This window comes from Panicum hallii, chromosome 2 (assembly GCF_002211085.1).
Source record: "Panicum hallii strain FIL2 chromosome 2, PHallii_v3.1, whole genome shotgun sequence".
Lineage (NCBI taxonomy): Eukaryota > Viridiplantae > Streptophyta > Magnoliopsida > Poales > Poaceae > Panicum > Panicum hallii.
Window position 1 is genome coordinate 43,510,237 of NC_038043.1, and position 14,089 is coordinate 43,524,325.

At 49.4% G+C, this 14,089-nt stretch overlaps 1 protein-coding gene across 1 annotated transcript; it reads left to right on the forward strand.

Annotated features, from left to right (window-relative positions):
* The first annotated feature begins 52 nt into the window (after window positions 1-52).
* Window positions 53-11,771, forward strand: LOC112879610 (glutamate receptor 2.8-like). The gene is made up of 5 exons (XM_025943952.1): window positions 53-455; window positions 536-1,848; window positions 9,964-10,276; window positions 10,373-10,767; window positions 10,858-11,771. Exons 1-5 carry the CDS (start codon window positions 170-172, stop codon window positions 11,491-11,493), a joined length of 2,943 nt encoding a protein of 980 aa, XP_025799737.1. The 5' UTR covers window positions 53-169; the 3' UTR covers window positions 11,494-11,771.
* The last annotated feature ends 2,318 nt before the right edge of the window (window positions 11,772-14,089 follow it).

Below are 14,089 nucleotides of genomic sequence, written 5' to 3' on the forward strand. Positions count from 1 at the left end.
TACCAGTTCAGCATTCATCTCCGCGTGTACGGCACCTAGTGCTACCAATTCAGCATTCGTTGCCACGACGGCGCGGAAATTCTCTCTTAGCCTCGCCAAGCAAGCTGCTTCGGTGCTCCCTCGTTCGCCTCGTCTCGTCTCGCCTGAGCTCTCTCCTGCCTCTCCTGCCATGGCCGGCCGCGCCCGGCACCATACCTTCCGCCTCGCCGTCGTCCTCCTCCTCGGCCTCGCCGCGCTCATCCCGGCCACGTCGCGGGCGCAGCAGCCGTCGGCAGAGGCGGCGAATGTCACGGTGGGCCTCATCATCGACGCCGACTCGCCCGTCGGAAGGATCGCCAGAACCACCATCCCGATGGCGCTCGACGACTTCTACGCCGCCTTCCCGAACGCCTCCGCGCGGGTCCGGGTCGTGCAGCACGACTCCGGCGGGGACGTCGTCGCCGCCGCATCCGCCGGTATGGACACGCCCCCACCCTCGTTGCTGCGTCCCTCTCGCGCGGTTCCTGACGATGGCTCGTCGCGTGCGTGCCCGCAGCGCTGCAGCTGATGACGACCCAGGGCGCGCGCGCCATCCTGGGCCCGCAGTCGTCCGTGGAGTCGGCGTTCGTCGCCGACCTCGCCACGCGCGCCGAGGTCCCCGTCGTGTCCTTCTCGGCGACCAGCCCCTCGGTGTCCGCCTCCGCGGCGCCCTTCTTCGCGCGCGCCGCGCTCAGTGACGCGGCGCAGGCGGGCGCCATCGCCGCGCTCGTCACCAACTTCGGCTGGCGCCGCGTCGTGCCCGTCTACCAGGACGACGACTACGGCGCCGCCTTCGTGCCTTTCCTCGTCGACGCGCTCACGGCGGCGCGCGCCGAGGTCCCCTACCGCTGCGCGCTGCCCGGCGGGGCGTCCAAGGACGCCGTCGCCGCCGCGATGTACCGCCTCGAGTCCGAGCAGTCGCGCGCCTTCGTGGTGCACGCGCGCCCGGAGCTCGCGGAGCTCGTCTTCGCCGCCGCCGTGGAGGCCGGGATGATGGCGCAGGGCTACGCGTGGATCATCACCGACGGGCTCACGGGCCTCCTAGGCTCCATCCACCCGCCGCAGGGCATCATCGGGCTCGTGCCACACGCGCCGGCCACGCCGCGGCTGCGCGACGTCCGGAGGCGGTGGGCGCGCAAGTTCATGCGCGAACACCGGGACGCCGATCCGGCTCAAGCCGAGATGGGCTGCTACGCAATGTGGGCGTACGACGCCGCATGGGCCATCGCTTCCGCCGCAGAGCGTCTAGGCCCCGGCGACTTATCATCGCCGCCGGGACTGGTCGGCGGCAGGAGCGGCCCCACCGACTTCTCCGGACTCGGCAAGTCAACTTCCGGCGAGAAGTTCCTCGCGGCCATAACCAACACGACATTCGACGGCCTCGGCGGAAGGTTCGAGCTCGTCAACGGCGAGCTTGCAGTGCCGGCCTTCCGGGTCGTGAACATCATGGACAACGCCAAGGAGCGCAGCCTCGGGTTCTGGACGCCCAAGCACAGGCTGCATCGCAGGCTGGACGGCGGCACAAGCGCGTCCAACAGCGGGCTTGCGCCGGTGATCTGGCCGGATGAGACGACCGTGGTGCCGATCGGCTGGGTCCAGCCGACGAGCAGCCGGAAGCTGCGGGTGGCCGTGCCGGGGAGCGTCGACCCTGGCTACCATCCGATCATGCACCTGGACGTGGACCCGGCGACGAACCGGACGGTGGCCGGTGGGTTCGTGATCGAGGTGTTCGAGGCGGCGGTGCGGCTGCTGCCATACGCGCTGCCGTTCGAGTACGTGTTGGTGGGCTCAATGCTCTACGACCGTCTAGTCGAGAAGGTCGGAAACGGGGTAAGTGCATTATCAAATCCAAGTTACTTCTACTCTTGTTTTGTTATAATTTTTTGCATGCATTACAAAGATCAACATTTTATGGAAATTTGTTCTTGCGATTACATTTTATGGTTTTATAAATTCACCCAAACATTCGTCGAAATTTACGTGAAATGAGGATCGGAGTTTCATGGCAACATGGTTTTAGATCTTGATTTTGGCAGCCACGCAGCGAGGTCCACATCTATTACTGTAATAGGGAGATAATGCACCAGCGCGCGCTACTTTTATTAATGGAGGAAAGCATAATATACTTCCGGTTTCTACACCAACTAAAATGCATATACAATTAAACACATAAAAATACTGTGCAAGATGCATGGGACGGAGGGAGTAGGTCATATAGATACATAATTTTCACTATACATCTATTCTATGTCCAGATACATAAGTAAAAACTATATTTATGTATTTAGAAAATCTAAACAACCTATAATTTAGAACGGAAGGAGTATAAAATGATTCAAAAAATTTTGACTAAGCTTTTTCGTATGTCCAACTTCACCATCATAACCAATAAAATAGTCATACATGATCACATAAATTTATATAATATTTTAAATCAACAGCCGAAAAACATATAGTGTAACACTAGAAATTACACGCTATTCCTAGTACAACTCTAAGTCATAGCATGCACTAGAAGCAGGATTTTTTGCCATATCTAAACTAGCACCCATTTTTTGACAGCTATATATAGTTCAGTTATTGCTAGCTATCCCGAACAACGGTGGTCAGATTGACTTCAAAACATTTCTTTCTCTTAAGTAATGTAGTAGTATGGCTAATATCTAGCTACACGAGGGGCACATCTTCATTGTCTGGTACTCTCTCTCCCCCCCTCTCGATCTCTTTCTCCATATACTCATATATACTATTCTTAATTATTCTCCCACAATTTATGTGGGCCTAGCATTATTTGAAAGGAATTGTACCTGCAATCTACATCAATAGACTAGTCTTCGATTGACTTTGAAAGAGCACGAGGGCAGCGTACATTGACTTCATATTCCAGAGCGGACCAGGCGCTTCCAAAAACGCGTCGGTCCCATTCGACTTCCATATGTCTCTTGGCTTTGCTTTGGGTACCGTACGACAGCGACTGCGCTCGGACCCCGCGTCGCTCCAGCTCGAGCAACTCGGGTGGCCACCTAGCCGTCACACTCTAAAATATCTTTTAGGATGTGTTCATCTACCAATAGAATTTTTTCAAAAATTTTAAAGATTTTTTCTGAAAATTATTCTATTTATCCTAGAGCTAGATCCATTTTATTTGGAAAGCTCTAAAATTCTTTTTCATGAGTCCCAAATATTTTATTTAGAATCCTTATGTCCTAAATTACCTCCCGAGTTCCTCGGAAATTTTTGGGATTCTTCCGGATATATTTTTCGCGGTTTAAAATATTTATCTGGACTTTTCTAGATTTATTTTAAACTTGAAAATATGTTCTGGAATATATTTCTATTTTGATTTTCATCGCAGTCGGACCGAGCCGTATCTTGTTATACGTCCTTTTAACCTTGTCCTCTCCGAATCTTTAACATATCCCATCGAGCTCCCGATTCTCTAACTGTTCTTCCCGATCTAGTCATGCTTGAAAACAACGCCTGGTGGCTTATCTTTAGTGCTTTTTCAACGATATTCGATCACCGTCATCTCCAACGACTCGGCCTAATCCCTCCTTTCTCTTTTCCGTGCTCCCAAATAAACCGTTCATGTTCAACTAGCTCTGTCAGCTTGTTTTCATGTTCGACCCTCACCCGAACCTGTTTCGGTCCATAACCGAACCCGCTCGACCTTTCCTACCTCTATCTCTCTATCTCGTTCCAACGACTCGGCTTGATCACTCCTTTCTCTTTTCCGCGCTCCCGAATAAACCGTTCATGTTCAACTAGCTCTATCAGCTCGTTTTCACGTTCGACCCTCACCCGAACCTGTTTCGGCCCATAACCGAACCCACTCGACCTTTCTCTACCTCTATCTCTCTATCTCGTTCTATCCGCGATCGATCCTTGCTCTCAACCAGCCCATCGGTTTGCGCCAATGCGGTTCCACCTCCCCGTCTTTCTTCTTTCCGCGGCCCAGTTTAGCGTTCCAGACCCGCACCAAACGAACCTGCTCGACTAGCCCAGGTTCAGCTCTCAGCCCATGGCCGAAACTGTTTCGGCCCACGACTGAATCCCTCGGCCTCGCGCTCACCTGAACGCCGCGCACCCTCCCCGCGCGCCCTCGTGCCCTCCTGGTTGCCAAATCTCAGCCTCCTGCATGCCCTATAAATCCTGACGTAACCCTAGCCTCCTCGCATCGCCTCTTGTGCAACGCCGCCGCATCCTTCTCCCCGAGCTCCTGCGCCCTGCCCTTCCTGCATCTCCTGAGCCGCAGCGCTGCCGCGGTCGATTGCCTGTGAAGTTTGGAGTCTTCGTTTTCAGGATAAGCTGTATAACTCTGATAATCTTTTATAGTCTTTTAGTTCTCTTTTCGTGATACTATTGCTGATTATTCACTAATGAAGTCACTATATGTATGGAACTTGATCCTGGTATACATATAGTTATGCATTCGGTTTTATCCTTAAAAACTGGGTGTGACACTAGCGCACCTGCCACCGCCAGCCCCTCCCCTCCTTCCCTCCCCTCACCGCTGCCGGAGGGGCTTGCCGGAAGCCTGCGCCGGCCCTTAGGATGGCGCGGCGGAGTCTTCTTCCCCGGCTTGGCCGCGGGCGTCTTTCCCGGGCAGGGGAACGGGCAGCCGGCCATGAGAATGACGGCGGCTCGAGGCGGCGTCTCTGGAGCCCTAGAGGCCGAATCCGGCGACGTCGGAGCTGCATGGAGACGAGGGCTGCTCGTGGAGGCCGAGGCGAGCGACGCGGCTTGCAGCGGCTGGCCAGGGCATGGAGGTGAGGTGGCGGCGGCCTGGTCCAGCAGCGCGCCGGCGGGGCCGGATTCGGTGACCCCCATGCTGGATCTTTCGCCCCCAAGCTGGATCTATCGTTGGCCCTGCGCTCGCTGGCTTAGCGACTCAAGGTGGCCCAGCGGTTGGCGAGGCTTTCTGGCTGTGGTGGGTGGTGCTCGCGGACCTGCGTCGGCGTATGGTGAGGCATTCATCGCTCGCCGGCAGGCCCTACGTCACGCTTCCCACGGTGGCCATGGCGGTGCTGCTGCCGCAGCTGTAGTGGGTGGTGTCGTCGTGTCCATGGGCGGCAGTGCGCGCCTAGGTGGTGGCGTGGTGCTCTGCAACGCCCCAAGATGAAGCCCAAACGACGCGCATGAAGGTGTGGCGGCGCGTTGGCCGATGGCGCGCGTGCAGAGGTGGCCGCGTGCCAAGAGGTCGAGTGTGGCGAGCGCTTCTGAGCGGGGAGCGCAGCGAAGGTGGAGGACAGCGGCAGGGCGCGTGGAGGCGCGGCGGCAGCGTTGCCCCGGATGAGTTGTCGTGGTTGTGGTTCGGGAGTGCCAAGGCATGAGCGTGCAGTGAGGGGTTCAGATGCTCTAGCGAAAGCCTTTGCCGGCATTCTAGTTGGTAGAGATGACGACGACGTCCTAGGGTGTTGTTTCCCCGCTGGAGCATTATCTTGGAGCTACAACCCTGCTGCACGGGGCTCTCTAGGTGAAAACCTTGTCCAGATCCTGGACGAGCAACGGTGCCGCCTTTGGCGTCTTTTCCTCCTTGGAGGCGTCGTCTCTAGAGATCCAGCTCGGCTTGAGGCATTACTGGTCCAACGGTCATGGGCGACAGCAGACGGTGATTGCAATTCTGCCGCGTGGCGAGCGGAATGGGTGTTGCCGAGCCCTCGTGGTGGCGTTCGAAGTTATGGTGGCGGCTCGCATGACTGTCTATTATGGCTGCTTGTAGCATACTGCAGCAGCTGGCGTTGCTTGGCAATGGTCAGTGCGGCGTGGGACTACATCGAAGGACGGCGCTTGTGGCATCGACATCATGTGACGACTTAGCTTGCAGCGGACCGTGGCGGGTTGCTCAGCTTGGCTGGGCTATCCGATGCGGTAACATCGTCGCAAGACGGCGCAAGAGACTTCTTCGGCTTGCTGGCATGGCGGCGGAGGTTATGTGCGCAGGTGAAGCAAAGAGGAGGAGTCCGATGGCGGATGTGGCGAGGTCCCCGTGCATTGTGTTTTCATGGTGGCGACTGCGAGGCAGCCTGCGAGAGGTCCGAATCCGGTGGTATCACTCTGTCAGGTAGAGTGCGGTGTTGCAGCGGCACTACGACGGAGGGTCTCGCATGGCGGTGGCCTTCTCGGCGCAGTGCAGTCTGCTTCTGTAGATTCTCGGTCGACGCCGGGTCACGCCTGGAGGTTTCGGCGATTACATGAGCGTGTATGTTGGTAGGTGCCGTGTCCAGCGGGGTGTAGTTGCGGTTGCGGTCCGTGTCGATATCCCAATCCGACCAGGCAGAGTTGTCTCAGGACTATGCGTTTTGCGGCTCGTGTCGATATCCCAATTCGACCGGCCTGAGTAGATTGAGTTGGGTTTGAGTTCGGCGCGTGTTGATGTTCCAATCCAATCCGCCGATGTTGCTTTTTTGAGTTCTTTTTTCTTTCTATTGCCTGGTTTTGGCTTTCCAGGGACATAATCTTGTTATATCAATAGAAACGCACTCGTCGAGTATTGTTTGTTAAAAAAATATCTTTTGGCTTTTTGGCCAAGTTTTGCCACATTTGTGATTAACTAAGTTTGACACTGGACTATGTGATGGAGAGGAATCTTTTTCCAAAAAAGATGTGATGAAGAGGAATATAGGATGCAAGTCAACAGACAAGTTTCCTCACACTTTCAAAGTCGTTTTCAGTGGATAAATAGGCATTGTCCCCCATTGTTAATTCCAACGGATACACGCGAAAATGATGGCTGCATTTACAGAAGTCGAGCATATATAACCTACAAATTAAATAAACGCTGCTACTAGTAAAGACTCCGTATACCGACTGGACACAAGGTCCCATACTACTTCAGGACGATTCTTTGTGTGAAGCTTTCAGTTAGTTAAAACTTCTCTGTGGACCCTAGATTTTGAATTGGAAAGCATTGACCAGCTGACCGATTCCAATTTCCAAGGCATGCTTGCAGTAGCCCATGGACTTGGAAAAGCATTGACCAAACTTTTAGGGCCGGTCAGCGCCAATCAACACACATGGTCCAGGCCCTGTTTAGATTGCAAAACTTTATAACATTTGGAACTGTAGCGTTTTCGTTTGTATTTGATAAATTTTATCTAATTATGGACTAACTAGGCTTAAAAGATTCGTCTCGTGATGTACAATTAAACTGTGCAATTAGTTATATTTTTTACATACATTTACTGCTCCATGCATGGGTCCCAAAATTGATGTGATGGAGAGAAAGTGTAAAAATTATAATATTTTGAGTGCATCTAAACAAGACCCTAGTCTTTTATTTGTTCTCTTCTTAGGAGGACCATAAATTATATTTTTAAGAAAGGTACCATATATTATATATATGTATGTGGTGTGTATATGATCAGACTGTCAATATATGACACGTACTGAACTAGCTTCGTCCACCTATGACCCTTAAAATGTATTCTTCCTTCTCAGCATGGAAGACTTCTCAATTCTCCAAAAGGCTTATTAGCAGCACACCTTCTCTCCCTGACCATGAAAAAGCTGCTGGTAGACGACCCGAAGAAGAGAACATATATCAGAACAAAGCAGCACCCTAAAATGTTTTAACTTTTTAGAACTGCAGTATAGATCGTAATTTAAGCACAGAGGTTAAATATATTAGACGTTTAATTACGTTCTCTTTGGTAGCACGGTGCTAAAACAAAGGTGGCAAATGAACTGGGTGGGAGGGGGAGCGCATATGGCATGGTTTTAGCTTCTCCTAAAATGGTTTTGGAAGCAGTTTCTCTGGTGAAATTGAAACTATTTTAAAAATCATTTAGCAAAATAGCTTATTACGGTCGAAACTGGTCGAAACCACGATTTCTAGCTCCTTCTCCTTAGTGTAAGCCAAAAATAGCTTCACCAGGTAATTCGTGGACGAACCTGCTAGCAAAATACCTATTTGGTACAGCCTCAAGTAAAATTCTCCGTAAAACCATCAAAAAGCTATGCCAAAGAGCCTTACCTTCGTGAGCTCCGGCTTCCGTGGTGTTAAAAGTAACACTATAATACCAAAGCCGTGGAAACCGGAGCCATACCAAATACCGTCCTCATTAGTGCACACGAGCATACGTAGTTTGTGTGACGCCGGCTGCTGAAAAGTGTGACCCCATGCGCGGACGGATGCAACTTGCCGAATCTGTCTGTCGTCGTAAAATACACGCCGGTAGGAATCAAATCGTTATCGGCCCTGTCTGGCCGAGGCGACATAAGATACGTACTGTACTGATTGTGTTTGCTGGCACCTAATGGTTCAGCTAGCAACTTCATGCCAGTTTCCTAATAAGAGGTGTTTGGAGATTATTTTATTTTAAGTTATATCATATCAAATATTTCGATGTCAATTAAAAAAACTAAATATAAGCTAATTATAAAAATAATTGTATAAGTCTAGGCTTATTTACGAGATGAATCTACTAAGTCTAATTAATCTATAATTAGCATATATTTACTGTAGCATCATATGGACTAATCATGGACTAAATAGATTTGTCTCGCGAATAAGCCTAGAATTTTAAAATTTATTTTGTTATTAGTCTATATTTAATACTTCTAATTAACATCTAAATATTTGATATGACGGAGCTTAAAATAAATCCTAGAAAAACCGAACACCCTAATTCGTAGGTTTACTTACTTCACCTTTTCTTTGTCGAGCTATACTTACTTGTTCAGTGTTCGCATGTGTAGTTCTGTGTATACGTGTACCGTACCATCAAGTGCCTTTTATTTTAGGATTCTTCTAAAAATTTATTTTACGAGTTCAGTACGTACTACTTCGCTATATGTATGGTTACTTTAGTTCGCACTTATAGTATTCTTTTTTCCACACAATTTTGACCCGTTTCCGAGAATTCTTTGAGAAATAGATCCTGCTTGCCGACACTAGCTACTTTGTAGTTCTGGACCAAAAGGTCCATGTGCATGCCGGCGGCCATGTATTTCACCCTTATTAGAGCAAGAACAATAGTTTAGCCCCGCTGCCGACTACAAAAGTTTGCTATGTCATCTAAAGTTAATATTGTAGTCAACAAATATAATAGATTGGCTATTATGTTGGCTAAAAGAGTGTTGTCTAATTAATATTAGACACACTTGCATACTCTCATTCTCTCACCTCAGTCTGGGAATTTGTGCTATAGCCAGTTATGAGCTGGCTACTATCCTACAGCCAGCTCCTTCTCTCTCTTCTCTCTTCTCTCCTCCACCTCAGCATAAATATAATAAAATAAGGCTTATAGCCAGCTGACTAAGACTTATTGTATCTGCTCTTAGCACCAAATGTTCTTGCCGAGTTTGGTGACAATCATACCGGTTTGATTGCCTAAATACTAAGTAATGTAGCATTTTCTTGGCACTGATATGTTCATCTTAATCCTTAGTGCCCAGTGGCTAGCTCCGATCTATGGGTCAAAAGCTATAGATACTTGTGGAAAGGTCCATTCTGATAAATAGCTTTTAAACAAGTTCAAATTTGGCACAAAGAAAAGATTACATCATTCATCAACTTGACGGAAGAAAAAAAAAGGTCCTACACTCATGAAATATGCAGCTAGACAAATCCATTTCAGTTTCAGGCTTCTTTTGGATACTTCATAATCTCCTCGAATCCATATGTATTAGGAGGGATTGGCGGAGAAATTAATTTATTTTCCACCCCAATCCACACATATTGATAGGGAATGAGTTTATCCGAACATTTTAGTTCTTCTGAATTTGTATCTGCTAATGCAGAACATAGTAAATTTTCACTTGGCTAGTTGGAAATTATGGGATCACAAAACCCGATGAGTCGATGACCAGGTCCAACTAAGTTGGGCTTGAGCCTACAAAATGAGGCCCAAAGTATCTGGGCCAGTGATTTGAACAGCTTCAGCCTTCAGGTCAACTTAACTCGCCGCGCGCCTCTTGCGCCCTTGCTTGTGTGGGACACAGGACTTCGACGCGGCGGTGGCGGACATCACCATCACGGCGAACCGGTCGCAGCACGTGGACTTCACGCTGCCGTACATGTCGTCGGGGATCGCCATGGTGGTGCCGATGCGCGACCAGCGCAGCACCCGCGCCTGGGTCTTCCTCAAGCCGCTCCGCTACGACCTCTGGCTCGTCGGCTTCGTCTTCCTCATCTTCACCGGCTTCGTCGTCTGGGCCGTGGAGCACCGCGTGAACAGGGAGTTCCGCGGGCCCCCTTCCTACCAGATCGGCACCCTCCTCTACTTCGGCTTCTCCACACTCGTCTTCGCACACCGTAACCTCCGCATACCATCACCATCTATGCTTCCCCTGTTTCTCGCATTGAGCGCGGCCATTGGTGACGTGCTTGGGAATTGGATTTGGAATGCAGGGGAGGACCTGAAGAGCAACCTGTCGCGGTTCGTGGTGGTGGTGTGGGTGTTCGTGGTGCTCATCCTGCAGTCCAGCTACACGGCAAGCCTGACGTCCATGCTGACGGTGCCGCAGCTGGAGCCGGCGATCGGGGACTACGCCTCGCTGTGGCGGGGCGCGGACAAGGTCGGCATCATGAACAACTCCTACGTGCGGGAGTCCATGACCAAGTCGGGCTTCCCGCAGTCGAGGCTCGAGCCCTACCGCGCCTCGCCCAGCTTCCACGAGGCGCTGCTCAACGGCACCATCGGCGCCATCGTCGACGAGACGCCCTACCTCAGGATCTTCCTCAGGGCCTACTGCGACAACTTCACCAAGACCGGCCAGACCAACAAGACCGGCGGCTTCGGATTCGTAAGCACACCACCCTGCTGCTGATGCCACGGCGCATCTTATTCTTATCGATGCAGCAACTGATTCGTGCTGTGTGTGCTGGACGAGCAGGCGTTCCCCAAGGGGTCGCCGTACGTGGCGGACCTGTCGCGGGCGATCCTGAACCTGACGGAGAGCGACGAGATGAGCGCGATCGAGCGCAAGTGGTTCGGCGACGCCGAGGGCTGCGCCGCGCAGGGCAGCCAGTTCACGTCGGACAGCCTCAGCTTCGCCAGCTTCTGGGGCCTGTTCCTCATCACCGGCGCCACCTCGCTCCTCTGCTGCGCCGTGCACCTTGCCACCTTCCTCGTGGTCGAGCGGCGGTGGATCTCGGAGGTCGCGTCGACGCCCCACGTGCCCTGGAAGGACAGGGTCTGGATGCTCCTGAAGCGCTTCGACCACAAGGACCTCTCGTCGCACACGTTCAGGACCAAGGACGGCGGCGGCTCGGTGGCCGCGCGGAGCCCCAACGACGCGGGTGCCTCCCCCGGGGCCGCGCACATTGCGGCCGGCAGCCCGCTCAGCGTATCGAACCACACCTACGACATGAGCGCGTGCTCGTTCGGTACACCGAGCCCAGCTCCTGCATCCACAACAGGTGAGATCGAGCTGGCTGCTGGCGATGAGGCGGCGGCGGAGGTCGCAGCAGCTCCCAATCCCAACGTCTCCAGTGATCAAACTGAAACAGGGCATCTGGCCAGTAACTGATTGCCATTTCACGACTTCTCTGACGGCGCTCGAAGGAAATGGACAACAACTGATAAGTGATGTGTGTTCTGGAGGAGAATATTGATGGTGATGTCATCATTTCAAAAAAAAATTGATGGTGATGTCAACACAGCATGGTCTAACCAATTGCAAGAACTTTGATACTGTACTGTTTATATACTTGTTGCTAGCTGGGGTAGTAAAGTAACCGTGCATTGTAAACTTCTCTTCTAAGAAAATTAAACATGTAATTGCAGGAACTCCAATAGTGAAATTTGCGAAAGGTTCAGTAGTAAAGTTAGTTTGCTAACATATTTGTTTTCAACTTATCAAGTGACTTAATCACTAAATAGTAAGGCCACCACCGATGTTTGGCGGCGAGAACTATTGCAAAAGTAGCCTGGATTAGCTTCGGACATTGATTTTTTTATATGCTATTTATACAACCATATCTATGCTATAATAATTTTTTAGAACAATACGGTACATACGCAGACGCTTATATACACGCACATATATTCAAATTACTTTTTATACCCTTTATTTTTTCGAAAAAAACTTAGAATAGCAGGATAACGATTGTCATCCACGCCCTACAACTTCAAGGCAAAGCTAAAGTCGCTGCCCCCTCCGTCTCCAGACGGCCGGCCACGAGGAAGAAAGAAAAATCAACCAGTATACAATGGTGTCGCGCTCAGGCCGCGTCATCAATGGCGAGGGCCGTCGCGCCGCATCGCGTAACAAATTCCTCATTCTCCAATGAGAATCACCAGAACACGTTTAATCCAGGATTATTATGGCTACTCGTTCGATAGAAAACTCGAACTCCCATGCCTAATCCTGGGTAAGCGACCGGCGTCGCCGTCGAGTTCGTTCTGGCCTATACTAGCGAGTAATCGGTGCTCGCAGCTTACTAAAAGAAGAGAGGTGAATTAGACAACATAAAAATTTAATCTATGGTTTCCATTTAAATTGCTCAAAATATAAATTAGAGCATACTACTAGATGTGTAACTAGTTGAAGTGTTCTTCAACCCACCCAAACAAGAGTTTTGCAACCTACTCCCCCTGTCCTAAAAAATAAGTTATCCTAGAAATTTTAGGACAAATTAACAAGAATATAAAATAATCATATTTGCCCTTATTTATTACACATATTTGCACTAATTGATTCTTACATGCACATGCATTTTATAAATAAGGTAAGATGATTTGTTTTTGGATAAATTTTGAATCCTAGTAACATTCTACCTTAAGAAAGTAAAGGCACACAAGTTCCAAGTACGAAATAAGGAAATGTAAAAGAGTGGATTAAGGATATGCAAACTCGGCACGTCAATCTTATTCCCGTGGTATCGGTGGGCTAAAGCCACCTCTAGTTCACGTTGGAGCTCCACCAAGGTACGCTCTCAGTCACAAGTCTCTTCCGATTAAGAGTTTGGTCTCGCCACTAAGACTCATGCCAAGTAGGTGAAGTCTTTGCCATAAAGACAATGCTCACCACCTCTTGCCCCGGTCTCCTTGACACCATCTTCACTGCGGAGTTTCCCACGAATGAGGGGTCTCCTCATCCCCTGTACAAGGTCGTCGACGCCGCTCTACATCAAGCCGGAGAATCGAAAACTTGCCGGCGAGTCACCAAGACTCCAAGGGGTCGGCACACCAAAATTATAGCGGTGGTTCACTCTAGAACCATACACAAGGCAGCCTCTCACTCTCTCATGGTCTAATATAGCACTAGCACTCTCCGAGCTTGTGTTAAAGTCTATGGATGTGATCACTAAGCACTATGGTGGTTTGGAGATATTCTTCTTTATGTGCATGCTTCTTCTAAACTCCAGCAACCACAAAAATAAAAGTGTTTATATAGCACTAACACTCTCAAAGTTTATGCTAAATCTAAGTTTTTTCTTGTACAAAAGTTTTGCACATTTTCTTTCCAAATTTTATCGATCTCAAAAATTTTATCTCCAATTTCTTTTCTCTTTCCTTTTTTTCATTTTCTCTTCCTTGCCTAGTTCCAGCCGCTGAGTTCCCAAAATTTGTCTCCCAAACTAGATATTAAGTTATGCTTCCAAAATTTTGCTTCTGAATTTTCCTCCCAAAGTTTTTTTAAATCTTTATATCACATATTTAATATTAAATTTTTGCTTCCAAATTTTTGTCTGAATTTTTGTTCCCCAAATTTTATTCTTAACTTTTGTTTTCCAAATTTTTTTCTCCTGAAATTTTTGTTCCTGATTTTTATAAGTTTCACCGGCTGTTTCAAAGTTTTTCCCAATTTTTTTCACTATTTTTGTTTCTTACCTTTTATATAATATTTCTCTTTTCTACAATTTTTATATTTATGATTTGATCAAACTTTATGTATATAAATATTTGTATCTAATTTTTGTATGTATAGTTTCTTATCAAAAGAGAAAAAGAAAAGGATGCATGAAAAATAATACAGTGTTGGGAAAAAAAGCTCAAATGCGCTTGGCGAGCACGTGTGTCCGGTGATTAGCTGCCAGCGCTGGGAATTGCGATAAGCTAATTGGAATGGAAGACACACGGACTGCAGTTATTACCTGGTCGGAAATCGACCATATGGAAAG

Coding starts and splice junctions, on each gene's coding strand:
- LOC112879610 (XM_025943952.1), top strand. CDS start 170: ATGGCCGGCCGCGCCCGGCACCATACCTTCCGCCTCGCCGTCGTCCTC. Junction 456..535: donor CGTCGCCGCCGCATCCGCCG/GTATGGACACGC, acceptor GCGTGCCCGCAG/CGCTGCAGCTGATGACGACC. Junction 10,277..10,372: donor CACACTCGTCTTCGCACACC/GTAACCTCCGCA, acceptor TTTGGAATGCAG/GGGAGGACCTGAAGAGCAAC.